The sequence below is a fragment of the Alternaria viburni genome, assembly GCF_023758015.1.
Source record: "Alternaria viburni strain BMP 2772 chromosome Unknown scaffold_15, whole genome shotgun sequence".
Classification (NCBI taxonomy): domain Eukaryota; kingdom Fungi; phylum Ascomycota; class Dothideomycetes; order Pleosporales; family Pleosporaceae; genus Alternaria; species Alternaria viburni.
In genome coordinates, this window is record NW_026055784.1 from 870219 (window position 1) to 882911 (window position 12693).

At 51.6% G+C, this 12693-nt stretch overlaps 5 protein-coding genes across 5 annotated transcripts; 2 read left to right on the forward strand and 3 right to left on the reverse strand.

Moving 5' to 3' along the window:
• Nucleotides 1–1977: 1977 nt before the first annotated feature.
• On the forward strand, nt 1978–2583 carry J4E79_007306 (uncharacterized protein; the record flags this gene model as incomplete). The annotated part of the gene is made up of 1 exon (XM_049356173.1): nt 1978–2583. The coding sequence occupies one exon, from the start codon at nt 1978–1980 to the stop codon at nt 2581–2583; it is 606 nt and encodes a 201-aa protein (XP_049209627.1).
• A 2307-nt stretch (nt 2584–4890) lies between these two features.
• On the forward strand, nt 4891–6756 carry J4E79_007307 (uncharacterized protein; the record flags this gene model as incomplete). Its single annotated transcript, XM_049356174.1, has 2 exons — nt 4891–4989; nt 5047–6756. 2 exons carry the CDS (start codon nt 4891–4893, stop codon nt 6754–6756), a joined length of 1809 nt encoding a protein of 602 aa, XP_049209628.1.
• A 1095-nt stretch (nt 6757–7851) lies between these two features.
• On the reverse strand, nt 7852–8652 carry J4E79_007308 (uncharacterized protein; the record flags this gene model as incomplete). Its single annotated transcript, XM_049356175.1, has 2 exons — nt 7852–7910; nt 8163–8652. The coding sequence occupies 2 exons, from the start codon at nt 8650–8652 to the stop codon at nt 7852–7854; spliced, it is 549 nt and encodes a 182-aa protein (XP_049209629.1).
• Nucleotides 8653–9236: 584 nt separating this feature from the next.
• On the reverse strand, nt 9237–10739 carry J4E79_007309 (uncharacterized protein; the record flags this gene model as incomplete). Its single annotated transcript, XM_049356176.1, has 2 exons — nt 9237–9693; nt 9748–10739. The coding sequence occupies 2 exons, from the start codon at nt 10737–10739 to the stop codon at nt 9237–9239; spliced, it is 1449 nt and encodes a 482-aa protein (XP_049209630.1).
• A 617-nt stretch (nt 10740–11356) lies between these two features.
• ALG3_1 (dolichyl-P-Man:Man(5)GlcNAc(2)-PP-dolichol alpha-1,3-mannosyltransferase) lies at nt 11357–12260 on the reverse strand (the record flags this gene model as incomplete). Its single annotated transcript, XM_049356177.1, has 2 exons — nt 11357–11905; nt 11958–12260. 2 exons carry the CDS (start codon nt 12258–12260, stop codon nt 11357–11359), a joined length of 852 nt encoding a protein of 283 aa, XP_049209631.1.
• Between the last annotated feature and the right edge of the window lie 433 nt (nt 12261–12693).

Below are 12693 nucleotides of genomic sequence, written 5' to 3' on the forward strand. Positions count from 1 at the left end.
TTTGCCTGAGCTTACTAGGAGCTTTGCTCTTCTGACTATTTCATCGCGATGTTCGCAAACGTTCAGCAGCCCCTAGAAGTCGCTGCCCTCGGCCATGAGTCCCTCAACGGCGTCGCGAATCGTACTAACGATGTATCTGCATACATCAACAGTCTCCCAACTCCCCCCAAACACGACAAATCTTCCCACTGCGCATCGCCATTGAGTCAACCCTTTCGAGAAAGAGATCAACACATCAGCAACGAAACCCCTTCAAATATCACGCCTGAATCTATCGCGAATGGCGTCCCCATTGAAGAAAAATCCAGCAACGAATTTAGGGTAGCCATGGGTCTGATCCAATGCCAAACGTACCTCAATCGTTGCGTAGTCTTGCAGTCAATCATCAACTCCATGGAGCGCACACCCCGGGTACAACAGTCCGAGGCTGAGGCCGAGGCAATCGTACGGTCCTACTACAAGAGAATTCATAGGTTTGCTGTCGAAGCATACCAACTTGCCGAAGCTAGATCTAGCCGCAGCCTACTCGCCCGCTCCCAATATTGGTGTGGCCGTGGCTGCGGTGGTTTGCGCGAATGGGATGCTGCTGTGAGCCACTTCACGTCTGCCGTGAACATGGATTTGTCAGACGTCTATTTCAAGGGTCTGCCACGTCAGCAAAGAGGTCTACTGAAGACTGAGAGGGAGGATGTCGACTTCTTACTTCAGAGCGTAACACAACGTTACAACGAATGGATTCTAAACGGAGGAGCGCACAAAACCGTCGGCGATCAAGAAGCAAGCCCCAGTCCTACCGAGGTTGTCCGAAAACAGGCACTCAAGGGACCGCGTTGGAGGCCACATCAAGAACACTTGGTCTATCTGGCAGAGCAACAGTGTAGTACAGAAGGGTCTTCCGACAGACAGCTTAGCCACCGTCGATTGAGTGAACACGCAGGTGTTTCCCTGAATGAGAAGGAAATGGCAGCTGCTGAGGAAAGGCTTAGTCTAAAGGATGATAAGCAAGGGATTCGAAATACATTCAACGCCGATGAGTGGTACTATGTCCTCCGCGGCCACAAGCCCACCAAGAAGCGTACGGATCGTACCGAGCATAGCAGAGCTAGTGATCGAGGTCGCCAACACAGCAAACCATCCAAGCTTCCACCATCCGTCGCGTCAACCCATTCCAGAAGTGTCTCTTCACTCGAACCCTCTCATGACCTACGCAACGCACTCGACACTACAGGCTACGAAAGCGGCGGAGCCCCACCATCGCTCATCGGAAGTGGCGGATCGCCTTCATCTGAGGGAGAGCGCGGACTGCCATCACCTACGGCAGGGTATTCCCAAGGCCGTCGCAAGATGAATTTGTCGTCCATAAGCACGAGTGCAATTCGAAAAGATGCTAGACTTGGTGAGGCTGTTCTGGGTTCCCTCTCACCGACAGGCTTAGGGGTAGACGATACCCATAACGAGGATGAGACAGGGGAAGTTGGGTCCGGCAACAGCATGGTCACATCGGCGGGGAGGGATTTGTCGGCAACCTATTAGTGGAGGATCGGGCGAGGGTGGAGATGTAAGGTTCTCTATGGGTGTGGGTAGGAGTTAGAGGATCGCGTTGTATGTATGAAGTGCAAAAGGTCGACTTGTTCTGCGTTGGTATGTTTATTAGGCTAGTGATCTGGGTTATATGCGATAGTCAACCGCCTTCTCGTTCTGACGTTACCGTTCTCATGTACTATCACGCATTTGAAGCATGTTTTGCACTAGTGTTGGAAGGGATGATCAGTGTGTACAACGCTTTTCTCAGTAGACCTTTGTCCATTTATCCCGATCATCAAAGAATGTTCGCGCATTCATCTTACCTTTGTCTGCCCACGTTCACATAAGACGCCTACTCCGTATGTGCTATGGTGTCAGACCTTCGAAGAACACTTACAAACATCACAGTCACATCAGCAAACATAAACATCCCGTTCTCAGCTTAAAGCAGCCATGCCATACATACCACCATCAGCATCGTCAGAACCCGCTCCACCAACCCTCGTCGACCTCTGGCTCACCGAAAAGCACACCTTCGCACACGGAAACGCATGGCGTTGGACCGACACCGGTTTCCTCGTCCTCTTCATCCTCCTCTTCCTTTTCATAATCGGCCTAGTCTGCGAAGACGCGGATCTAACAGTCGAGCTAATGGAGCTCAAAGAAGGCACATATGCAAAGCACATAGGAGGCACAGTCATGGCATACTTTGACGAGGGCATTCGCAACGACATGATACAAACGTATATCAAGAACGGACTCGCAGCTAGTAAGAGACGATCAAAGCGCGAGATCACGGCTGAACTAATCGACGCATACCGGAAACGACAGCGGAAAGATGGTGCTGGGAGTGATCCGCACGGCGCACGTCCTGTACCACGAGATGGTGAGGAGGCCGGTGAATATGCTGAGCGCTTGAGGGAATGGACAGAGGAGGATTTACAGCGTGAGACGGATGAGAGGGTGAGCCTTTGGTTGAGGAGGCCAACTGGGGAGACTGTTGGGTTGTCGAAGGAAGAGGCTAGGGTTATTGCTCAGGCTGCTGGTGGTAGTACGTGAGATGTTGAGGCTTGGGCATCTGAGTCGGATTCGCTTGCGAACTAGAAACCACAACGAACTAAATCCGACTTCCTTCTCATCCCTTCCATTATTCAATGGGCAGATTCAGTCATCGTGTATCTCGTGTGGGTTGCGAGAGTGAGCCAAATCTGAACAAATCGTATTATGTATATGTTCAAGACGCATGCATCTCGACCTCATATGTTTCTTCGACATTAGCGGCTGGTTTGAGTGGTATGTCACTCACCCCGTTGTTGGTCATGCTTGAGCTCCTGCTTTCTCCTTCCGCAGGCCGCCAGTATACATGGCTGGGTCCGCTGTTGATCGGGGAAAGAGGGTTGTTTCCAACATAATGATGATAAACAGATCGAGAAAGCGCGAGATTAGTGGCTATGATACCAAGGCATAACTCAGTCATGGCCCAAATGGCTACGGCAGAGTACTCATCTAGTCAAACTGAGTTAGTACGGCTTTATTGCAGCGCAAGAATCTTCACGTACAGGCAATATCCCTTGCTTTCGAATTAAGTGTTTTCGCCCTGACAGCAGAACATGCCGTGCAGATCAGTCCGAGAGCCATCAGCACCCAAATCGATACCTTCCTTCTTGTGGGCAATTGGATATCCCGCGTAATAATGATAGGAAGCAAGGAGCATATGAGATCGGTGATGATCGATATGCCTAGGTGTCAAGTAAGCTTTCAGATCAGGAAATGGCGTTCGTATGCCTTACCAGCTTGTGCATAAATCGAGTAGATTCGTACTTCCGTAGTCCAGCACGTGCCTGGTCCCGAACGCCAGTAAAGGCTAATAGGCTGACATTGGGCCAACAGAACGATGATGACCTCAAGGGCAGCAATAACTAGAACAGAGATGATGCAGCCAGCAAGCCATTTCATCTGGCTGGAGTGTTTGATTCGAGTCATGAGCAGGCAGACGGAGATCTTGACCGAAGCCATAGCAGCAAAGAGAACAAGCTGGGCGTACCAGCTGTACATGTCGATGAATTCCTTGTCGCCCTTGGAAAGTGACGCACTGGGTCTTCCCTTGCCTCTCGTCACTGCCTTGATGGTAATTGCGGCCTCAATAACCGTGGGTATCATCGCGACTGCGATGGTGTGGTCATCCCAGCCCAGGGCTCGGCGTTTTCTACGAACCCAGAGCCGTAGAACGGTGGTGAAGAAGGCGATTGTTGTAAATAGCACCGAGACAGTGATTAACGCCGGGCCTCTGTCTGCGATTATCGAAAATCGCCTTTGAGGCTCAAGTAACGAAATGGATCTAAGATAGTTACTGTGATGGGGATACTTGTAACCTATCTGTGGCACAACTAGACTAGCATAGAATCCTTCTGGATAGCAACTTTAGACGCATGATTTACAGTGCTTTCTGCAAAAACTACTAATAAAGCACGAGCTTAGACTTTGCACCAAAGTTACGCCCCGATCTATTGCGAAACCTCGTATGGCGAATAGCTTCGCTTTCAAAGGATTAGGTCCACGCTGGGAGCGCACCGCGCGGCCGAAGAATCGTTCAGCTGCAGGAGTCGACTGGGAAAAATCGTTCTTGTTGGCTCGCTTCGTACCGTTCATAGCCGCGACGCCGGCGGTTTACCTGTGCTTGAGAGCTCACGGAACTCGATGTACTATTGCATGACCATACCGACACATGACAATGGCGGTGTTATGGTGTGTTGAGGTCAATCAGCAGGTGGCGAAGCCAATGGGAAGACATGGCTACAAACACGGGGAGTGTAGCAATCGCGCTCACGAGGCGATCCCGGTAACGCTGCTGATTTGGGCATGCAAGGTATCTGGCGTGGAGAGCGTTACCGGGGATCGAACCAAACGGTTTTCCCGCCTTGGCGCAGGAAAGGATTCGTATCCATGCGAGCGATATGCAGGCGCATGCATACCGGCTGTATTCATGCGAGGAATTGACCAATTGAAGGGTCGATCAGATCTCGTCAGACAATCCTTCCCTGACTGGATAAGACGCCTTACAATCTCGACATGTTGTGTGGACTATCTCCGTGACACGGCAGCGGTTCTCCGAAAGATCAATCTGAGCTCAATTGCCGTAGCTGGAAGGCGCATATTGAGCCTTCTTTGTTGGCCAATGATGGATAATAATGGGCCTAACTGAACCGTTGGCAATGCGGGCCTGCTCTAGACAGTCGTGCGATATTTCCGAATCTTATGCAGCAGGCCTCCCGCTTTCTTTATTCTTACAGGTTTCCCGTCTAAGGCGTCCACTACGCAGGAGTACCACCGTATCGACTTCTGTTGTGTACAAGACGCTGAGCACCGATGTGGCTCATCTCAGCTCTGTTCTCCGCGGTCGTGCTGGGTGTCGTACCTGCAGCGAGTGCGAAGACATGTCAGGTATCCGATGGCAGCTTCGACTTCGTATGTATTTTCCAGGCTGCAGTATTGAATACATGACGGAGCTGACCTTTTCTCTAGGTCATCATTGGAGGCGGAACAGCCGGCCTTGCACTTGCCACAAGACTCAGCGATGCTCTTCCTCGCCATTGTATTCTAGTCATCGAAGCTGGTCCGGATGGACGCGACGAGCAACGAATCTATGTACCTGGACTGAGGGGTTCGACCTTTGGTTCCTCGTACGATTGGAGTCTTCCAACTGTGCCACAAGCTGAAGCAAACAACCGGACTATAGGCCATAACCGTGGCAAGGTCCTCGGTGGTACTTCAGCCCTGAACCTGCTTGTTTGGAATCGTGCTACTGTCAAGGAATACGATGCTTGGGAAGAGCTCGGGAACTCAGGCTGGAACTGGGAAAACATGTATCCGAGCATGCTGAAAACAGAAAACTTCCAACGACAGAATGGCTCCCCACAGTACGGCGTCGATGGTGTTGGATATGGAGGCCCAATCCAAGTCGCCCTAACTGAGAATCCGCCGCCCCAACTCCAGGCTTGTATCCCAACGTTGACCAATCTTGGCGTGCAAGAGAACCTCGAATCGTTGAATGGAACGAATCTTGGCGTCATGTATCAACCGGCTACCTATCGCATATCCAATCACACGCGCTCATATTCCGTGGACTATCTTCCAGAAGCTGGCGACAACCTAGTTTTCATGTTCAACACTACCGTCCAAAAGATACAACTCGATGAGGATGGGTCGAAGGCGACTGGCGTCATTCTCATGGACGGCACAGTGATCCAAGCCAGGAGCGAGGTAGTTGTTTCCGCTGGAAGCCTGCTTTCTCCAAAGATTCTAGAGCTATCTGGAATAGGCCAGAAGTCCGTGTTAGAAAACGCTGGTGTCGAGCACATCGTTCATCTTCCCGGCGTCGGAGAGAACCTACAGGACCATCTCCGTATCCAGACGACGTATGAGCTCAAACCCGACATTCTCGGAGTGGATATCCTAAAGTATAACACGACGTTGGCGGCCAGTGAATTGGACCTGTGGAAGCGCGGCCGTACGTCGCTGTACCAGTACGCCGGAAGCTGCTACGGCTTCGTGAAGTGGACGCAGGCTCTTGATGACGACAGCAAGCTCATCCAGCTGGCAACGCAATCCGCGAACCAGTCGAATCCTGTCGACCGAAAGAAGCTTGAACTACTCACTGGTCCGGGGTCCGAAGCACCAGATCTGGAGGTCGTCTTCAGTGATGGTTATATAGGAACAACCGGATACCCGAAAAACGGCACAGCTGGCTACGGTAAGCAGTATGCAACGCTTTTGGCTGGCGTACAGCACCCGCTTTCTAGGGGATCAGTCCACATCAACGGATCTGATCCAACCAACAAGCCCCTCATTGATCCGAAGTATCTTGGTACGCCGTACGATCTAGAGGCCTTGATTCAGGCCGCGAAGTACACACGAAAGATGGCCATGACCGCGCCCTTCAAAGATGTCTGGGTATCCGAATTCGATCCTGGTATGAGCACCGAAACACACGCGGAGTGGGAAACGTACATCAGGAACAACGTCTTCACTTTCTACCACCCACTAGGAACATGCGCGATGTTGCCGAAGAAAGACGGTGGTGTGGTCGACCCCCAACTGAGGGTTTACGGCGTAAATAATCTCAGGGTGGTGGACGCGAGCGTCATTCCGATGATCATCTCAGCACATATCCAAACAGCCATTTATGGCATCGCGGAGAGAGCTGCAGAGATGATGGCGACGAAGTACCGCTGAGGAAACGCGCTCGGTGTCGTATCATGTGCGGAGGCTGGGAAGCGGAGGCCCATCCCGATTAGGAATAGCTGAACGCGTCGCGCGTCGTGAGGCTCTCGAAACCTCATCGTCGCTTCTCTACCAGCGTCCTACCTAGGCATCGTCTTCCGCGCGTGACTACTTCACATGTCGCCACGGTTATCGTTGGCTCTCTTTACTGGAAACCGGTACACTACTCAAGGCAACTATTAGTCACATTACCGCTGCTGCCTAGCCCACACAGATATTTATAGCCGAAAATCTTCTGCCGCTAGACCTTTACTCATGCATAACTCTAAAAAAATAGCGAATATCACACTAAATGTAAGCGCTTTCCTTCTACCTCTACATTTAACTTAGTCTAACTTATAAAGCTTACTATCTGCAACTGCTGTATTACAGCTATCTCGCCACACAACCTAAATAGCGACACTTTACTTATGCCTAACAATTGCGGCAACAAGACACCTTTGTAGTAGTGCTGTCGCAACAACTAAGAGCTCCTCTATTAGCAAACTAAGAGGACCTAGCTTGCCGCTATCTAGCTTAATTCTCCCAGCACTACCTACAGAGCTTACGCTAACAGAAAGCTCCTAGAGCTAGACAAAGTTATAAGAGAACTCCTAGCAATTAGGTCTAGGACTCTAAACAGTTAGAAGAATAACTAGGAGGACAATAATAAGATTAGGGGCTTGTGCGCTAAACTTAGCGTTAAGATGGCTGTTTACGGATAGAATAATTAATAACTGTGGCCCTAGCTTCGCTTGAAATACAAGCATAAACTCATCGCTATACCAGGTCTCGTGGTTCGATCAATGACATGATTATCCTCCAATTGAAACGCAGTCAGAATCAAGCAAGTGCGCAGATACGGCATACCCTTCCCAATACCAAGATCTCGGCAGTACCTGCATCGCAGCATTAAACGCCCAAAATAACAAAGTTACAGAAGCACGATACTGTATGGCGCCCCTGCCGGCACCCTCGATGGTTCACAATCAAGTCTGGGAACGGATCCAACACAAGACGAATGGACTAAAGCAAACTCCGCCAACGCCAAGCTCCCCATTCCCCTCATCAGGTAAACTTGTGATTCCAATTTATTCTCAAGAAGAGTGGCTCCTTAACCTCAGTTTCTGGAGGGTACATGGAGCGCCGGTATTGATGTGTCGAATTCCTGATGGTTTCAGGAATAGAACTCAACCGCGAGACAACGAGACGGTTGGGCATCTACTTACCGCACACTCGGCAGTAAGGTAAGCTGTGCGCATGGCACAATCCAGGCTCTGAGTACGCCGGCGGATAAGCATGGACCCGCTGCACCGGTGCAAGCACTTGTCGAGTCTGCGGAACTGGCGTTGTATATGCTGGAAATTGGCCGTTCGCACGCATCTGACCAAGCATGCGCTGGTGGTTGTTCATTGCAGTAGTCAACATGATGCCATACGCGCCCAACATTCCTTCGAGGTCATCCGGTTGCATGTCCACCGTGCGTTGCTGGAATCCATTGTCGGCTTCTTGATGCAGGGTACGCATGTTACTGAGTAGACCGACTGCTTCCCTGCGTCTTGCGGCACGATAGGCTTCGCGCTGCTCCAAAGCTTGAACTCGGTCAGCGATATCGATGATCCTCTCCTTGAAGTCCTTGAGATCTGCGTTCTCTTGCTCCAACTTGGCGATGCGCTCTGCCTGTTCCTGCTGCGCTTCCTGTACGGCTCGGAGCTGCGCTGCAAAGCCCAAAGGCACGATCATTTGAGCACATCCTTGGCTTGGAGTTTGCGCAGAGTCCCGGGCAGGTTGCGGAGGGAAATCTGGGGTTGTCTTCGTTGGAGGAGGATTTCCAGTGCACGCGCTAGTGGCATTCTGACAGTCGCCCATCGTGGCTTTCGGGTATGGTGTAGTTCCTTGCTGCTGCGCGGCACGCCAGAGTCGATCAGCGCGTAGAAGAAGAGAGGAAACAGGCGGACTGAGCAACGAAAAGTTGATGGAGCTTCGCGTTTGCGCGCAATTAGCGATCGTTCGAGCAAGCAATTTGTCGCAAATACACAGAAAGGGCCTAGCGGCGGTGAAGTACCGCAGTGAGCGATGAAAGGTGCGCTGACAGGCACCTACAGTGTTTGCGGAGCACGGCAAACGAACGGCCGTCTCGCTCCACTTCCATGTTTGATCTCATCATCACTCCTGAACCACTTTATACTCAAATGGGAGAATTGGGATATACCCACTATGCTCGCTCACAAGACTGACGTGATCGAAACTACCCACACGCCAGACAAGCTTTTCTGTGGGGCACACCTAAACACAGTTCAGTCGACGATGTGTTCGTCGCTTTCCAGACGGTTGTTTCGGCGCTACATCAGGCAAACGATCATCTAGCAATTGTGTAGGACATGGCGAGTAATGGTTGGCAGGAGGACAGTGTTATTGGACTAGGCTAAGATCGAGGTATATATTATTGTAACCTACTCCAAGAAGAAAGTAGTCATACTCCTCGGCGGGACAGAAGCTACAAACACTGACCCATTAACCCCATACGTCCCAACCATCGTATTATTATGTTCATTGTCCGCCAAATACGCATTCGCGACACCCATCGTAAAATTACAGCCCTTAATACTAACCTCAACCTGTCTTTCATAGTGCGCCTCATTGATAACAGGAATAGCCAGCGTACCATTCGTGTTCTCAAAAGCCGTAACCTTGAGATTCTCAGCAGGACTGATAGCATCGATACGAACGGATCCCGGACGTGCGAAGCGGAAGTAGCCGGCAAACGCCCAGAGACGGCGGGATACTTCGAAGGTGTTACCTCGGAGACGTACGAGGATGGCGTCGCTGCCGGTGGTGTTTCCGGGGTTGTCTTGTGCGCACCACCAGTGGAGGTAGCCGGATGTGTCGCTGTATACGAAGGCTTGGTGCCTTTTGTGCAGTCAGTTGAGTGTGTCAAAAGGGAATGCAATGTTTATGACTTACATATATATGGCCCATTGTAGACCTTCCGCCAGCTGGCCAGTTGTGTCCCAGGTAGTATTGAACGGACCGCTACCGTCTGACCACTCGGTCTCCATGTTTGGCTGACCATGCGTATTGAAAGGTCGCTCAGGCATGCTCTGATAATTGTGCCATGTCGCGACATCATACATCTTGCCGCCACCAGCTTGATCCAGCTCGTAAAGCAGATTGCGTTCTTGACGAGCACCAGTAGCGTCGCAGCAGGACACCTTCAAGTCCTCGCGGTACTTCTTGACGGTAGGATAAAGAACTTTGAGGAAGTCGGCAGCCTGGTATCCGTCGGAGTCCATGCTAGCGTAGGTGACGGGGTTGAAGTCGGGCTCGTTGTAAGCACCGATCAAGTTGACGTTGATACCCTTCTCTTCATACAATCTGACGTACTCCACAAGGTAGTCAGCATATGCTTGTCGCCAGTCGTGTGTGCAGTTGGTTCCGCGCACGCCGCAGATCAGGCCACCGTTGATGTCCGTGGCATCGGTCTTGAAGCAACCCGGAGCAGACCAAGCGTCTGCATAGATGAACAGATCCGGGTTGGCTGTCAAAGCTTGTTGTGTGAGCTTGAGCTGGCAGCTGTCGGCGGTGGAATCGTTCGCTCCCAAGCCTGAGTAATTGGCAGGTGCTGATGGGGATGTAGGACAGCTGCCGAGAATGCCGTCTGTAGGGCTCGAGCCAACGCGGTTGCGCAGCACAGAAAGGCCTCCAATATTCTCGTTGAACAAGTAGTCGCTGACGAGCTGTTGGTTTGAGGGCGAGAGGCCTCGAGATCCGGTTTGATCGCAGGCGACACCAAAGGCTCCTGAGCAGCCACCTCCGATCATCGTTTGATGTCGAACCGAAGCGTCAACGGTAACCTTAACGGGAGGCTCATTCTGTGTGTATGCCCACGGCACGGGGACATACTGAGCACAAGCTCCACCAGCATAGAGCAGTGGTAGTAGGAATGTTGTTGCCATCGTCGCTATGTTCGAATGACTAGTACAATATACGCCTGATCAAAGCCTCTCAGGCAGCTTCTCTTATACATCATACCTGATCTGCTAATTGAAGCTCCTAACACAGAGCGAGACAATCACGAATGCATTCCCATCAATGACGACGCAATGATCACGACACACCTCTCATTTACCCAGCCGGTGTGAGCTAGGGTAAACTCACTAGGGACATCATAGTCTCCAGCCCGTCAATATTGCGGAGTGACGTGAGTATCCCTCGGGTCTCGGACGTAAGCCTTCGAATGAGACGATGCGCTAGACCAACATGTCGGAGAAGGTGGGGCTGAATTCAAGCTTTGCGGGATGGTTAGCGGGGAAGGACTTGGAGATAAGCGCGGGATCGGCTGAACTATGAGGGCATGGAGATATTAGCCGGTCGACTTCTACCAGAGACTCGGTATCATCGAACGACCGGGTCGCGCGGACGGGCGACGGATATTTCAATGTGGCAGCGTGTAGGATGTATTGAGGCCTTTCGTTCGTTAATACGGGATCAAGACGAGGGCCTTGCGGCGGCTTAATCTCCTAGGCCATGTTCACAACATATCTCGTCATCTCTCAATGTACTCGACACAACCCTATAACTTGGACTTAACAGGCGCAAATGTGCTTCCCTGTCCTCCGCCGAGAGCTTCAACAAGCTCATCGACCTTCTCCAGCACCCATGTACATCCTTCATCACTGACTAGCCACTTGATTCCCTCCTCTTCTCCCGCTTCAGGCTCTTGTCTCCAGGTGCCGTCTTCCCAAGCCTTCCTCAGCCCAAAGACATGACTGAGCACCTGTGGCCCGACTCCTTGTTGTGCCCTTAAGCATGTGATAGCAATCAAGCTGGTTGTTATTCGGCCCACGGTTGCTCCTTCTTTGCGGGGAGGGTCGGTGAACAGACCGCCGTATTCGCTGTTGATGATGAAGACGGGCAGATCGGGGTGTGCCTCGCCGAGTTTGTGTTCGAGTTTGGTTTCTAGTGGGCGGTAGATGGCATTCCAGAGAGCGCGACCGCGTTGATTGATGTGCTCGACGTTGGAGGGGTCTGGGAAGCGCGTAGGCTTGGTGTTTAGCTTGGAAGCGATCGACGAAGGCAGTTCGGCGCGGAAGGCGTTGAGCATGTTGATTGTGCGTGGGATCTATATGGTGTCTTAGCACACGACGCTGTTCTCTTGTAAACTTGCCACTTACACCATTGAAGCCTATGCACTTGAGGCCAATTTCGCGCATGAATTCCGCTGTCGCAACGCCTTCACTCTCGGGTCTGGACGCAGTGGAGCTGTTGTACAGGGCGACCATGGACTCAGGCGAGTTCATCGTCATGGTCGCGGCGGTGGAAATGCCCAGCCATGACGGTCGCCCGAGTTTCCGCTCTGTGGCCTCTTCTTCTATGCGTTTGTACACAGCCTGGATTCTCGGTGGTGCTGGTACGGGGCCTGGGCGCGAGTGCGCGGCGTTGATCAGCGACTTGAGCGTCGGCGATAGCTTCGACATGGTGTGCAGATGGCCAATGACGCAAGGACGAAGAATAATGCGCAAAGATGACGAGACGAAGAATGAATGCTACGCGAACATCAATGGGTATCAAGGTGTAGTGCGCCGTTGTCAAGGTCAGAGTATTTAACGTCGACGAACATGCCATGACGCGAAGCCGAGGCCGTTCCGAGGCTCCACGCTCGGCACTTCTTCAAGTCCCGGCCATCAGCTGTTGCCTGCCAAGCCATGCTCCAGAACTCACGCCACCAACGAGCAAACACTCGCCGTGCCTGGGGACATTTAGAAATAATACAATCAATTATTAGAAGACATGAGAGACGGATGAGAGCACTTTAAAGGAGTGGCGACTGAACAAAAGTGTTGGGAAGGTATCTAAATTTTGCAATTGCAATTGCAATCGCATATAGCTAAGCAATGAACTACCCAGGTC